We start from the raw sequence: 13,372 nt of genomic DNA on the forward strand, positions 1-13,372 counted from the left end.
TCAAAGCCTTGTGGTCGTCGTCACTTTGTAACTGGCTTCATTGCTTCAATATTTCCACGATTTGTTTCCCCCCATAATGCCATCTATTTTGGAAAGTGTACAAACTGTATGCAGCAAAACCTCCACAAAACATGACGTTAAATATAATGAAAGATATTATTACAGCGACCCATAATTCATGTTAGCAAAAATGAAACTATTTGTCCTAGAGATAATTTTTTTGATTTTAAAGTTATTTTGCCTTTTTTCTTCTATCGTATATCATTGTGGAATATACTTCATATTTTTAACTTCAGTACATCATTTTAAATCACAAAAATACTTTGACATTAACAAATAGTGGGGGCTTCTCATTATGAGAAACCTGCTAGACAAATATCTTAAGAGCAAAGATTCCTGTACTAGCGAATAGTCTAGACACTATTTATAAAACGAGACACACACTCTTGCTTACGGTGCGAATTATCAGCTTACTAAATTTAGCAAAACAACATATTCTCCGAGATACAATGTCATTTAATATAACAAAATAACCGCACATCTATGATAAACATAATTAAAATCTTTAATTTAGTCAGTTCAGATGCATCATAACACGATTTTTTTTGTGGCGCAATGCATCCTGGGTAAGAAACAAACAGCCGGAATCCAGTGTCCAATCGGACGTACGGTCGCTGGAAAAGGGCGGGTACTAGTTTAATCGCAGCCAATCGAATGACGTTTTTCACATTACTCACAGAGTATTATCATGAATGTCCTATTTGGCTTTGTTTATAACATAGACATATATAAAGATTCTTTTTATTCTACTATTCTTCTATTTATAATACTGACTCTGTTCCTTGGACTTTTTTGTAAATATTAGCAACAGCAGACCTTTATATAAATATTCTTCACCTGATATTATTTGCACCCGTTTATAAGAAAGCTCTGAAAACAAACTGAACTCTTTAGGTTTCTAAGAAATAGCAGCTAAAATTCCCTGTAATTATCTATTTAGGTAGATTTTGACTTATGAAGTTGATTTTAATAAATAAAAATTTTGAAATGCATCAAAGCTACGATGGCAAAACAGATTATTACTAATAAACTCACATTTTTGACTATTTAACTATTTAAACTCTTTGAATGCACGTGTAAGAACTGCTTTTATTTTTCTTTCAGCCAGAATATGCAACTAGTCACTTAGAAAATTAGCCAAAACGACAAACATAAATTTGAATATGTGGTATAAATAGGTCCTTGTATATTTCAGCTCATGCTTCTGTTTCTTCTTCTTGCTAGATGCCCTTGAAACTCATCTTTAAATCAAGTGATGATTCAGCAGTGCGAAATATGAATACTTTTTAAAACTTTTTAGCATTCAGAATACATAATACAATTCAGTGGTGCAAGGTTTATGGAAGAACGCCCTCTAGCGTCACAATATGGGATATCCCTCAATGAATATTGATCATTTATATTGATTGGCCAGCAGGCGGCAGTGTATGGAGTGACTCACTCATTGGAGTTCAATGAAGTTGCATTTGATTGCATGTTTATTGAAAAATGCAACTAAATAAAACCATTCCAGACATTTGCTCGACGTCTTCGAAGCAGCAGATAATAAAACATAAAACCGTTAGACGGCTTAAATGCAAGATTCACACATGTAAGAAAATAGCTGTGACACTGTAGGTCCAAATTAAATTTAGTCTGTTAAATTAATTCAGCAGAAATTGGTCGCTGTCCTAGTTCATGGTTATGTGTATATTTATTGACATGGATTTCTGTAAATTTTGCGACATGATATTTTCACACAGTACTTGAACGCACCGTGACTTTCACTCTTTCCCTTTCTTCGCCTCTGATCTATGGAGATGCGTTCACGGACGTCCTGTCACACGAACCAATCCGCCTACATGAGAGGAGGAGTCATGATTTCCGTCTTCATAAATACCCCGAGCTGCCTTTTACAGTTCGCTCTTTCGCCCCAGACAAGAAGGACTGTGCCTTTCAGTCGTTTTTTTCATTTTCCCAGTAAAGTCTCGCAAAACAAATCCGCAAACATGAGCAGAAAATTCTTCGTCGGTGGCAACTGGAAAATGAACGGCGACAAGAAAAGCCTCGGGGAGCTCATCCAGACCCTGAATAGTGGCAAGGTGGACTCCAATGTCGGTACGTGGAGATTTCTAACGGTTACACAATTTCCTCTTTGAATGTGGACATTTTCCTTAATTTTAATGTTTGAACAACCCCGAACGAATTGAATTCGTGTAGCTGGCCAATTTTACTTAACAGCTCGGTCATTCAATGAATCAGTTAAGACTTTTAGCATCACAAATCTCCTCCTCTGTAATATTTTACACTTAATGATAGAGAAAGTCTTTGTTTCAGCTTTTCTGGCTCTAGATTAGAGGGTGAAAGTCGTGAGGAGACACTGATGAAGGACACAGAGGGCTCCCACCGTCATGTCGGCGGTGGGTGTGCGCTTGCAGAAGCACGTAGTCCCTGCAACTGCCGGGTTGCGTTCAGGTTCAACTGGTGGCTAACGTCATTTGACATGAATCTTGGCCTTTTAGTTGTAATCCTAGCACTGAAAGTGCAACAAAAAGCACGGTTACGAGTATTTTAAGTAACATAAGTGCTTATATACTTTCATAGTGGATACTTTTATACAATTTTTACCTTCGGATTTTTTCTTCCCATCGCGACTTGAATGCACCGTCTGCGTTGTTGCTGCCTGCAGTCTGGAGACAAACCAGACAGAGGAACTGCATGTCAGTCAGTCCCTCTTGCAGTTCTACGTTATGCAACTCTATTATTGAGTCCAAGAAGTCTCACTCACTCTGCTTGGACTTTGCTCTCCAAATAAATCCACCTTTACAGAGCCAATCTGTCAAATTTCTATAATTTCCCCCCAAATTATTCTTCTCTCTCTGGTTATTTTTACTAGTTTGACTTTTAAACTCGGGGCCTGTGCAGAATGCAAACCCCTTGGTGACCTTTTGGAGGGTGAACTCAGACCTTTAATGCAGATGACTCCAGCCCAGGACAAATGACCTTTTACCAAACCAATAATAACATGCAGCGCAGCGTCTAATATAGATCCTCCTAACCCCAAAGATACAGTTACATTGTGAATGTCAGTGTCTTGACTTTACTGTACTCTGCATGTCCCATGCAGCTGCAGGAAAAGTGCTGCTGAGTATTAACTGTATTGTAATTTTTGTTTAAATTTATTTGAATTATCTTAAATTGTTGAAAACTGATGTCAAAATGCATTGTCGCATTCTAAAAATGGTGCGAGGGTTTTCTCCAGATTGAGGTTTAAATATTAATCACTAAATTTTTGTAAGTATTAATACTTGTAAAGCTTTAATAATATAGTTACTTTTGTTTTTAATTAGTGATGTACCAATTTGTCTAAATAAACCAGTCATCCTCTGCCTGTAATGGACGGCTGACAGATTAAATATGAAAAAACTACTTTCATTCATAAATGGAGATAATGTTCCTTTATTTTCTGTTGCAATTGTAGCTGCTACCTCTGTCAAAGGACCCACAGCACATTTGTCCCGCTCTGTTACATGTTGTATTTAAAAAAAACTATTCTTAAACCACAAGGTGTCTTCAACATTAAATGAAGACTTTAGTGGATTATCACCAGCAATGCATGAAAAGATATCCCTCCAATGTATCTTTAATTTTGATTTTCAAAAGCTCATTGCTCAGCTGCTAGGTTGAAATGTTTCCAAACAAATGAACTTGGCAAGGGACATGTGTAGCAGTTCCTTTTCTTTTTTTAGCCAGGTGATTGGCAGTGTGCAGCAATAGGTAGGGAAGAGCAACAGTGCTACTTTGCATTGCATGTTATGGATTATAAACTTGTGTTTTCTGTTTTAACAGAGGTGGTGTGCGGCACTCCATCCATCTATCTGGACTTCGCCAGGTCCAAACTGGATGCCAAGTTCGGCGTGGCGGCTCAGAACTGCTACAAAGTTCCAAAGGGTGCCTTCACTGGGGAGATTAGGTAGAGAGAAGAAACCAGTTGATTTTCTTCAGCAGAGCTTTAATGCTCCATTTTTCTGAGCTTTAATGCTCAGCAGAGCTTTAATGGTCCTGACCATTTTCCCACCTGCAGCCCTGCGATGATCAAGGACTGTGGCGTGAACTGGGTTATCCTGGGACACTCCGAGCGGCGCCACGTCTTTGGCGAGAGCGACGAGGTAAGATGATCATGTCTGACTTGCTTTATAGTTTAGACTTGTAACATTTAAATTCAAGACTAATTTAATTTAAATGCAGGCAAATGCTGTGTGAACGTAGGCTTTTTCACAGCTATAGGCAGTGCAAAAGTCTATATCTGCCTTTTTCACTGCCAGATGTAGGTCTGGCAATGAAAAAGCCAGACCTATAAAACTGTTCACTGCAGTTTGAACGACACAATTTCGATATTTTCACCCCAAAAAAAGATCCAATCTGCCCCACTCATACAAATGAAGCTAATTTGGATACGTATCTGATTATGTTCAAAACGTTTGCAGTCTGAACAGTCATTTAATTTAAGAATTCTGCACCAGAAAAAGTTTCATGTAAATGAGGACGTAAAAAATGGCTCAAATTATGATTATGAAAGAACTACATGTCACAAAAACGCGTCAAATTGGATCAACTTATTGTTCCAAACAGAAATTGCAGTCAAAGCTCCACAAAAGGCAGTTGCTATTAGTTGTGTTTTATTAAAATTTGCTTCTTTTGTCTCGTAAGGATTTTGGGACGATTACTGTCGACTCCATTGCCGAATAACTTTGGCTGCTGTGTGATACTAACGTTCTTCTGTGCATGCAGGTTGCGTTGTCTGACAGAAAACCTGCTAAACCCAGTGATAGGGATGCTAGCGCAATCCACCAGCAGCCAGCCATGTTTTGTGTTAAAAAATGTTAAAAGTTACAAAAAGTCAAATGTGCACGAGCAGCATCATAATTTATTCAATGTGTCAACTGTACCCTAGCTTAATCTGTGTTTACTTCCACTATTACTGGTCTATAAAAAACATATTTAAAATAAACAACCCTTAGCCTGGTGGGGGGCAAGTAAAGCCTGGTGGCCCGCCAGGCTTATTGTACACTGGGGGAAGCCCTGAGTGATGGCCTAATTCTACTTTCTTTTGTTTTTCTTTTTTCCTGGGTCATTAGCTGATTGGTCAAAAGACTGCTCATGCTCTGGAGAGCGGTCTCGGTGTGATCGCCTGCATCGGCGAGAAGCTGGATGAGAGGGAGGGAGGCATCACGGAGAAGGTGGTATTTGCCCAGACCAAAGTCATTGCAGGTATGCAGCTTCCAGGACAGAGTCCGAGTGGTGCAACTTGTGTTCAGATAGAGAGGGAGGATTTGGAAATATGTCTGCTTGCACAATACCAAGTCTTATCTCATTGACAGACAACGTAAAGGACTGGAGCAAGGTCGTGCTTGCTTATGAGCCTGTGTGGGCTATTGGCACCGGGAAGACTGCGTCTCCACAGCAGGTAAATATTGGAAAAGCTGAATGTTTCCTCACCGAGGACCGAGCTATGTGGCTTCAAACACGACTTCTGTGTGATACCTCAGGCTCAGGAAGTTCATGAGAAACTGAGGGAGTGGCTGAAGACCAATGTGTCTGAAGCTGTAGCCAACTCTGTGAGGATCATCTATGGAGGTGAGCTGTCTGAATTATAATCAAAAAAGTTATTGACAAGTTGTGACGTCACACGCGTAAGATCGCGCCCCATTTCAGTGCTGGAGGGTGAAAAGCCCTCCAGCTTTGGTTTTAGCTGTCAATATAATGCGCTAAATCTTGAATGTACGCCTGACGTATAAAAAAAAAAAAAGGAACGCAGTGCTTTGCTATTAATTGTCAACACTATAACGACTAGAAAACTATGTCTAAGGGTATCGCATTTCACTGGTCAATAAAAAGTTTTAATTTAAAAATGAAAAATAGCAGAAGAGGGAAGTTGTAAGTTATGCTAGCTTGACTTTGACAACCTTTAGATATAGGTGTGCTGTAGAATTCGGTGTGTGGCGACCCACTCACCAGCTTTCTGACAGATCATCAGCAGACCAAGTGTTTAAATTAGCTAATCAGCCACGATCACTTAATAATAATCAGAAAATAAACATCAAAGCTGAAAACATAAAACTGTAACAGATTCGATGATCTGTTCTTTGTGTGGGAAATGTTTTGTTTTTTGTGCGTGTATGTTGAATCCTGATACACCAGTGAAGCTGTTGGTCAGTCAGTTGCTATGGCGACAGGTTTGTGTGTAGCGTGGCCGACAGAGAGAGTGAGGAAAAAAAAGAACAATTTTTCTGCATTATTTTTCCCTTTGTTGTGGATTAAATTAGTAATATGTCCGTCTCCAGGTTTCATTTTGTTAACGGATTTGTTCTACCGCTGCAGCACTGCTAAATATGGGACGTAAAAGAATCGTCTTTTTGCCCTCCAGCGCTGTGTGCGTTTGTGAAATTTCCGGATGTAAACTATAATAATGTGTCTAATGTGTAATTGTTGCACATTATCTTTTCTCATGCATCAATGCTGCTTCTCAGGTTCAGTAACTGGTGGTACCTGTAAGGAACTCGCCTCCCAGAAGGACGTGGACGGTTTCCTGGTGGGTGGAGCCTCCCTCAAGCCGGAGTTCATCGACATCATCAATGCCAAGGCGTAAAGACCCAACCAGATCGGCTCCCTCAACTCGCAGTGCTTCTTCCCTGCTCTCTCTGTTCGAACCATTTGTGTAATGTCGTCATTCCCTCGGTTTTTTCCTCCTTTTTTATCTTTTGGTATATTTTCCCATAAAGAAAAAAGGGACAGGCTGACACATGCACTGGTGCTGCACTGATGAGTCTACTGAGAACTTCCTGCGTGCGAACCCGACCTCCACACAGAGTGCTCAAGCTGACTACCAGATGTGGACGCGCGCGCGGTCCCCTGCCTTTACTTGAAAGGTTTACGAACTTCTTCTGTAATTGTTTTTAGGATAAACTTGTCAGTTTGTTTTTTCTGTAGTGTCTCTTTGTGTGATTGTGAAGTTCTGTGGTTTTTTTCCCTCACTGTAGACGTGCATGATCTTTTTTTTTTTATCACTCATTTTGCAGAGAGAAAAGTGTCCATTAACACATTGGCTGTATTGTGTTATGATCCACAATTAGAAGGGAAAACTATATGGAAATATTCTAATAAACGGTTTCAAGGATACTTCTGTGTCTCTGTTTTGACTTCTACCTTGACTTTCTAATTAAATATTTAGAAATGATTAAAGATAATTTAAAATAACTCCTTGTCTGTACGCTGTGTTGCTATGAAAGCAGAGGGGTTGATATTCCTGACATGTTGAGCAGAGAGCGTCTTAATTACAGAACTGACAATACCCCGAAGGACTCCACTGCTATTTTTATCCTAAGTCTGAAGCAAGAAACAACTGAACAAATATGAATTAAATACTGTTACTGTGGTGTTTTTAAGTGAATTATTGTATAGAAAATGCTTATTTTATCCCAGAATATTTAAAAAATGAAACTTAAAGGCTTGATTATGTAGATTGTGTTTATAGTTTACTTTCCCATCATCTTTGTCTAGCTTATAACTTCACTGCACGAGATAAATATTTGTATTTACATTATATTTCGTAGATAGAAAATTAATTTGTTTTGAGGGTGGAGTTATACTATTAAATTATTTGTTGGTATACAAGTTTTGCCCAAAACGCATTAATTTTCGTAATATATTTTCTTTAAGTTTTACTACACTGTAGTTTTTGCTTAAGTATCTCCACTCTTACTTGAGTAAAATTTCTTGATACTCTACTGACTGTGAATAAGTTCACTGAATGAAGAGCAAACATATTTTAACCAAAAATTCACCAGATAAATACACACACTTGCAGTTTTTAAGGTTATATAAGTTTTATATTGTAAGAAAGTGATTTATTTTCTTTTGCTTGATTAAAAAAAAAATGATTTATTGATATTTTTGTCTGTAAAATACCAACATTTCCACTTAACTTTATATTTTGGTCTATCTGATGTATTTTTAAAATATTAAATGACTCTTTCTTCAGTAATATCTTACATGGCTACATTTTACTTGAGTAAAAATATGTTGAAGTAGTGCTACTCTTACTTGAGTACAAATTTTGGTTGCTCTACCCACTTCAGCTCTTTAATTAAACGAGAAACATTTAATTTCCCTTTGGGATCAATAAAGTATTTTTGAATTTCATTTTTCCCCCTCCAGCCCACCAGGGGGCGGCAGTGTTTTCACGTTCCACATCTTGACGTGACTCTCCGTTTCACGTCAGTGTTTACAAGCGAAGCGTGACGTTCACGGACCCGCAGAAATCCGTTTTCAATCACGGCAAAGATCCTCCAGTCTTTTCAGGAAAATGCTGCCTCTTAGAGTTTTCCTCAACGAGAGACTTTCCGCGGTGGCGGAGGAGATTTTAGGAGCCGTGGAGAAGACAATAGCGGTGTACCAGGAAGAGATTTTACGCTCCAAAGATTTAGAAATCAGGCAGCTCAGGATGCAGCTGAAGCTCCTCCATTCAGGTATTTTCTTGGTATAATTCTCATGGAAACCATGTGTCATGCAACTTGGTGTTAAAGTGTGTTAAAATGAAATTGCTGTGGCGTGTTTTCGTTTTGTAGAGCCTGAATCGGACAATTATCTTGAATCCGAGCAGCTGCATTCTCCTCCCCCTCCTTCTGCTTCTCCTTCTGTCCAGCCCCATCAGTCACCCCCTGCAGTGGCTGCTGTCCATGAGGAGGAGGAAGAGGAGCTGCAGCAGGGAGGGGAGGAAGAGGATGAAGTCTGCTGCGTTGATCAGGAGCTCCCAGAGACCTCGCAGGTCAAAGAGAAGCAGGAGCAGCCGCGGGGAGACGCACCCAAGCGGCACTTCTGGATGGTCCACGACTCCGCTGAGAACCAGGACGACCCGGAGTCAGAGGCGCAGGAGTTCATCTCACCCCACACCGGCCTGCTGACCACTCTGCACGAACAGGCGCTGCACTTCCAGCAGTTTCTCAGCAGCAGCAGCAACAACGGCGGGGGGAACAGCAGCGGCGACGAGAGCAGAGACAGGCCCTACATCTGCTCCGTGTGTGAGAAGCGCTTCACCAACTGCTCCCACCTGGCGGCGCACATCAGGACGCACACGGGCGAGAGGCCCTACATGTGTGACATCTGCAGGAAGACCTTCATCACCACCAGCGCCCTGAACAGGCACCAGACCATTCACACCGAGGGGAAGCGATATATATGCGCCTTCTGTGGAAAGTCCTTTAAATGGATGGAGTCTCTAGGCAGACATGTGAGAAGCGTTCACAAGAGTGATAATGTGCAAGTATGAGGTCCGCATTAAAGCTGCAGTATGTGACTTTTATTCAAAAGAACAATGTTTTTTTATGTGTTTGTCAAAACTATAACTAGGTTTGTTACAAGATCGTCTGTGAAAGAAAAAAAGAAATCGATGATCTCCTGATCTACTTTTGCTGTCTGAAGAAATACACCGCCCCCGACCAAAAACAACCAATCAGAGCCAAGAGGCAGGTCTTAGCGCTTTCAAACAATGCTGCTAAATATGTCAATGGAGGAGAGGAGAAACGGCTTACTTTCACAGAAAAAAACTGTTTATCCGTGGTTATGCTAACAAGGCTGAGCATTCACAACATGCTGTGCTAGCTGAGATAGCGCAGAGCAAGGTGGTGAGGGAGGAGGAGTCCCATGAGATTGTGATTGACAGTGCTAATCCCCGCCCCCTTTCTCTGATTGGCTGTTTATAGTTAGCTAGGACGCAGACGAGCTACATTTTTCAGATCATCTGTCTCATACCATGCTACCACGACAGTGAAAGTTTCAATAAACGTGTAACCAAATATTTTTTTTTTATAAAAGTTGTCCAACTTTTGTAAAAAATTATTTTTCATATTTATTAAAACTGTAATGATGTAATGACAGTATGGCGTCAGACAGATAATGAGAATAAATCAAGCTGTTCCCAGTCAAAAACAACCAATCAGAGCCAGGACAAAAGCCTTAGTGCTGTCAATGACTCTCATGTACATGCTACTAAATGTGCTAATGGCAGAACAACAACTCACCATTACAGAGCATCTGCTCATCATCGGTGGCCATGCTAACTAGCTATAGCATTCATGTCAGGGTTTGTTTTTGTGAACTAGCCGTAGCGTAGCAGAGAGCAAGAGGGAGGGTGTAAGCAGCATGTAGATTAGCATGATTGACAGTGCTTAGACCCTCCTCCTGGCTCTGATTGGTTGTTTTGGACTGAGCTGTGTATTTCTGAAGTTAGTACTGGGAGTAACAGCATTACATTTCTTATATTGTCACAACATAATGATAATTTCAACAAATGTGTAAAAACATGTTTTACATAAAAGTTACATACTGCACCTTTAAAGACGTAGTTATACTTCAATTACATGTCCGCGTATGAATTAATTATAAACTAAATAGCTGGTTTTCGGAATGTTAGTAAAGTGTGATTAATGTACGTAGTGCTGAATAAGCCTGGATCCCATTAAGACTTGTATAAATTTAATAATTGATAGCAAGCTGATTGTGTAAAATTTACATTTTTACGTCACGTACGGTCCATGTATCGTTTCAGAATAAAAATTAAAAGTCATTCTTCATCTTTTATCTCCTTTTCATGCTGCAGATTAAAAAGAACATCCCACGTTGCGCCAGTAGGGGGCAGTAGCAGCTTTCCATTCACAATATCTTATGAATCTGAAGAATTTGGCAGAGTTAATATAATCTGTCCAAGAGTGTGGATTTATTCTCTCAGTGAAAATGTCAAATGTTCTCATTCTGCTGCGAAAACCCGTAAAGATCCCTTCTCTGTGTTTACGTCACATTTAAAATTTAAATATGAAATATCTGTCGGTTCACTCATTGTTTTTCTTCAGAAAATATTAAAGATAACCTGAATAAATGCATTTTTAAAAATGTATTAGTGAAAACAATCTACAAAAGACAACCTGGCTCTGTGTGAAAATGTAATTAAACCAAATTGTGATTCAATTCAGTAAAAAAAAAACACTTTAATAATCAGACAAGGATATTAAATATTTAAAGTAAATTCACAACTATGCATTGGTTAATGTTGGTTTGTCACAAAAACCAAATAATAAATACATTTTATTATGTTGATGTGACAAAATATGACAAAGCTAAAGTATTTTGATCCAAAAATCTGTTGTAACACAATTCAAACTTGTGTGACTAAAAACTGAAAGATGATCCAAAAACAAGCCAGCTGTCCCTGAGTTTCTGCTTTTCTTCCTGCAGATCTTTCCATCCAGTCGTTTTCTTTCTGCATAAATGAACACCAGCTTCGCTTTCCGAGTGCCAGAGCGACGCATCAGAACTGATCAGTCATCAGGATAAATATGTTTACTGAAGTATCTGGATGCCAGACGATCTGTGGCAAAGAGAAATCCAAAAATGATTTTTTTTTTTATGGGGGAAAAATTATGAAAGCAAAATATGTTTTAAATCTGATCCTTTAAGGAAAGTTTAAGAGAGGAATGAATTCAAACTCTGCTGTGATGAAGGGAGGCTGAGCGAAAGGTGGAAAATAAACAAGGCAGAGAGAAATAAAGAGGGAAAAATAAAACTGACATAAACAGTAAACAGAAAGTAACACAGGGAGTAAATTAAAATAAAGCAAAAGAACAATGAAGAAACGACCAAAACAGAAACATAAATAAATCTCTAACACTTAGAAATCATGATATGTATCTATTCCAGGTTCACAGAGAAACCAGAGAAAATCCTCACATCAGACTAAGAATATGCAAACTCCTGCAGAAAAAACTCTGGGATTTGAACCTACAACCTTTTAGCTGCAGCGACAATGCTAACACTGCAAAAACACAAAACCTTAACAAGTCATTTTAGTTTCTAATGCAAATATCTTAGTGCTCTTGCAATGACTTACAAGTAACTTTACAGCAAGATAAATAAGTTTCTTTTAAGTTATTAATTCTTTGATGAAAAATATTAGTTTCATTAGCAGATAATTTGACTTAAATCAAGACATTTTCCCATTTTTTGTGGCTTGTGGACTGATTTTGATGCAGATGGAGACTTTTTATTTATAATAAGGTTAAAGTTATAGCAACAAAGAATTCATATTTTTATAATAAATAGAACCAAGGCACTTTTGTTGCCTCGTCCAATCTAATTTATTAAACTTGGATAAACATAAAAAACATTTTGACAGAAAGTGACCAAAGTCCTGCCAAAAAACAAACAAACAAAAAAAAAACTCTTAGATGCAAAATACCGTTTACATTTTTGGATCTACAGTAAAAACATAAAAATGAATTACTTAATTTGGTTGAATTTACGTTTTTTATAACTTTTATTTTCTTGATTTTGGCCCTTAAGACAAAAAGTTTGCACATAATTTTATCTATGCTAATTTATTTGCTCCTGTTTTTTTTTTCTTGTAACTTTAAGATTCACTGGCATAAAATGTAAAAACTTGTGATTTCTTCCCCTCTCTGTAAATTTGGACCAAGACTATTCAAGCTTCTGCGGAAAACGTTTTTAATTGGCGTGTCATGTTAACAGCATTGGCCATGGAAGCTGTAAAAGTGTGACTTTAATTATCTTATAATAAAAGACAGATCCTAATAGCTGGACTTGTTTGATTTGCACAAATAAAAGTCACATGTTGAGACCAGATGCTCGGGCAAAACATTTTTTAGTGCTGTGTTTCCAACCCAGAGATGTTTGTTTTTTGTTGATTTTTTTAATAGGATTTAATTGATACCAGATAAATATCGTGTTTTGAACATTTCCAACTGTCTATATCTGTAACATTTAATCTTTTTCCGAATCTTTTTCCCGAAAACATGCGAGAATGCAAGACCAGATTAGAAAACAATGAAATAGCAAATATTACCATGACATCAGCTTCGATGTTTTCCTCACTTCTCTCAAATTATTACTGCGTCGTAAAGAGTTTGATGTTAAAATTCAGCAGAAACTTTGCAGACATATTGGTTAGCGCTGCTACACTGGCTCAGTAACGCAACGCTAAAAATTAACAACAGAAAAAAAAAATGAATGGACTGAATCCGTGGCTGTATAGCTGCTGTTCTCTTGGCTGGAGTAACTAACAAAACAAAGACGTGGGATGTGCAAGAAGCAAGGAAGTGAGCATATAAACAAGCTTGCAAAACCAATCACACCCACTCTCGAGTTTTGTCACATTTCAACCACATTTTAGTATTTTATTTGATTGAAAGAGCAGCACAAAGTGGAAAACAGAGGACAGGGTGCGTTGTTGAATAAAACCTAACTGTGAACTGATTCTGTATTA

The 13,372-nt window shown here is 38.4% G+C and overlaps 2 protein-coding genes and 1 non-coding gene across 3 annotated transcripts; 2 read left to right on the top strand and 1 right to left on the bottom strand.

Moving 5' to 3' along the window:
- Nucleotides 1-341: 341 nt before the first annotated feature.
- On the bottom strand, nucleotides 342-398 carry LOC145547785 (U7 small nuclear RNA). The gene has a single exon (XR_014084101.1). It is a non-coding gene; the product is annotated as a U7 small nuclear RNA (small nuclear RNA).
- A 1,563-nt stretch (nucleotides 399-1,961) lies between these two features.
- tpi1b (triosephosphate isomerase 1b) lies at nucleotides 1,962-7,218 on the top strand. The gene is given in 7 exon segments (NM_001328623.1): nucleotides 1,962-2,157; nucleotides 3,889-4,012; nucleotides 4,124-4,208; nucleotides 5,178-5,310; nucleotides 5,421-5,506; nucleotides 5,589-5,676; nucleotides 6,570-7,218. Coding segments are annotated over 7 exon segments (744 nt in total). The 5' UTR covers nucleotides 1,962-2,048; the 3' UTR covers nucleotides 6,689-7,218.
- Nucleotides 7,219-8,272: 1,054 nt separating this feature from the next.
- On the top strand, nucleotides 8,273-10,672 carry LOC103477988 (uncharacterized). Its single transcript, XM_008431405.3, has 2 exons — nucleotides 8,273-8,567; nucleotides 8,667-10,672. The coding sequence occupies exons 1-2, from the start codon at nucleotides 8,405-8,407 to the stop codon at nucleotides 9,365-9,367; spliced, it is 864 nt and encodes a 287-aa protein (XP_008429627.1). The 5' UTR covers nucleotides 8,273-8,404; the 3' UTR covers nucleotides 9,368-10,672.
- Nucleotides 10,673-13,372: the final 2,700 nt, after the last annotated feature.

This window comes from Poecilia reticulata, chromosome 16 (genome assembly GCF_904066995.2).
Source record: "Poecilia reticulata chromosome 16, P_reticulata-male-v2, whole genome shotgun sequence".
Taxonomy (NCBI): Eukaryota; Metazoa; Chordata; class Actinopteri; order Cyprinodontiformes; family Poeciliidae; genus Poecilia; species Poecilia reticulata.

Excerpts from the sequence above, each read along its gene's own strand:
- LOC103477988 (XM_008431405.3), top strand. The coding sequence starts at position 8,405 with ATGCTGCCTCTTAGAGTTTTCCTCAACGAGAGACTTTCCGCGGTGGCG. Across the intron at positions 8,568-8,666 it reads GCTGAAGCTCCTCCATTCAG|AGCCTGAATCGGACAATTAT; the intron begins GTATTTTCTTGG and ends TTCGTTTTGTAG.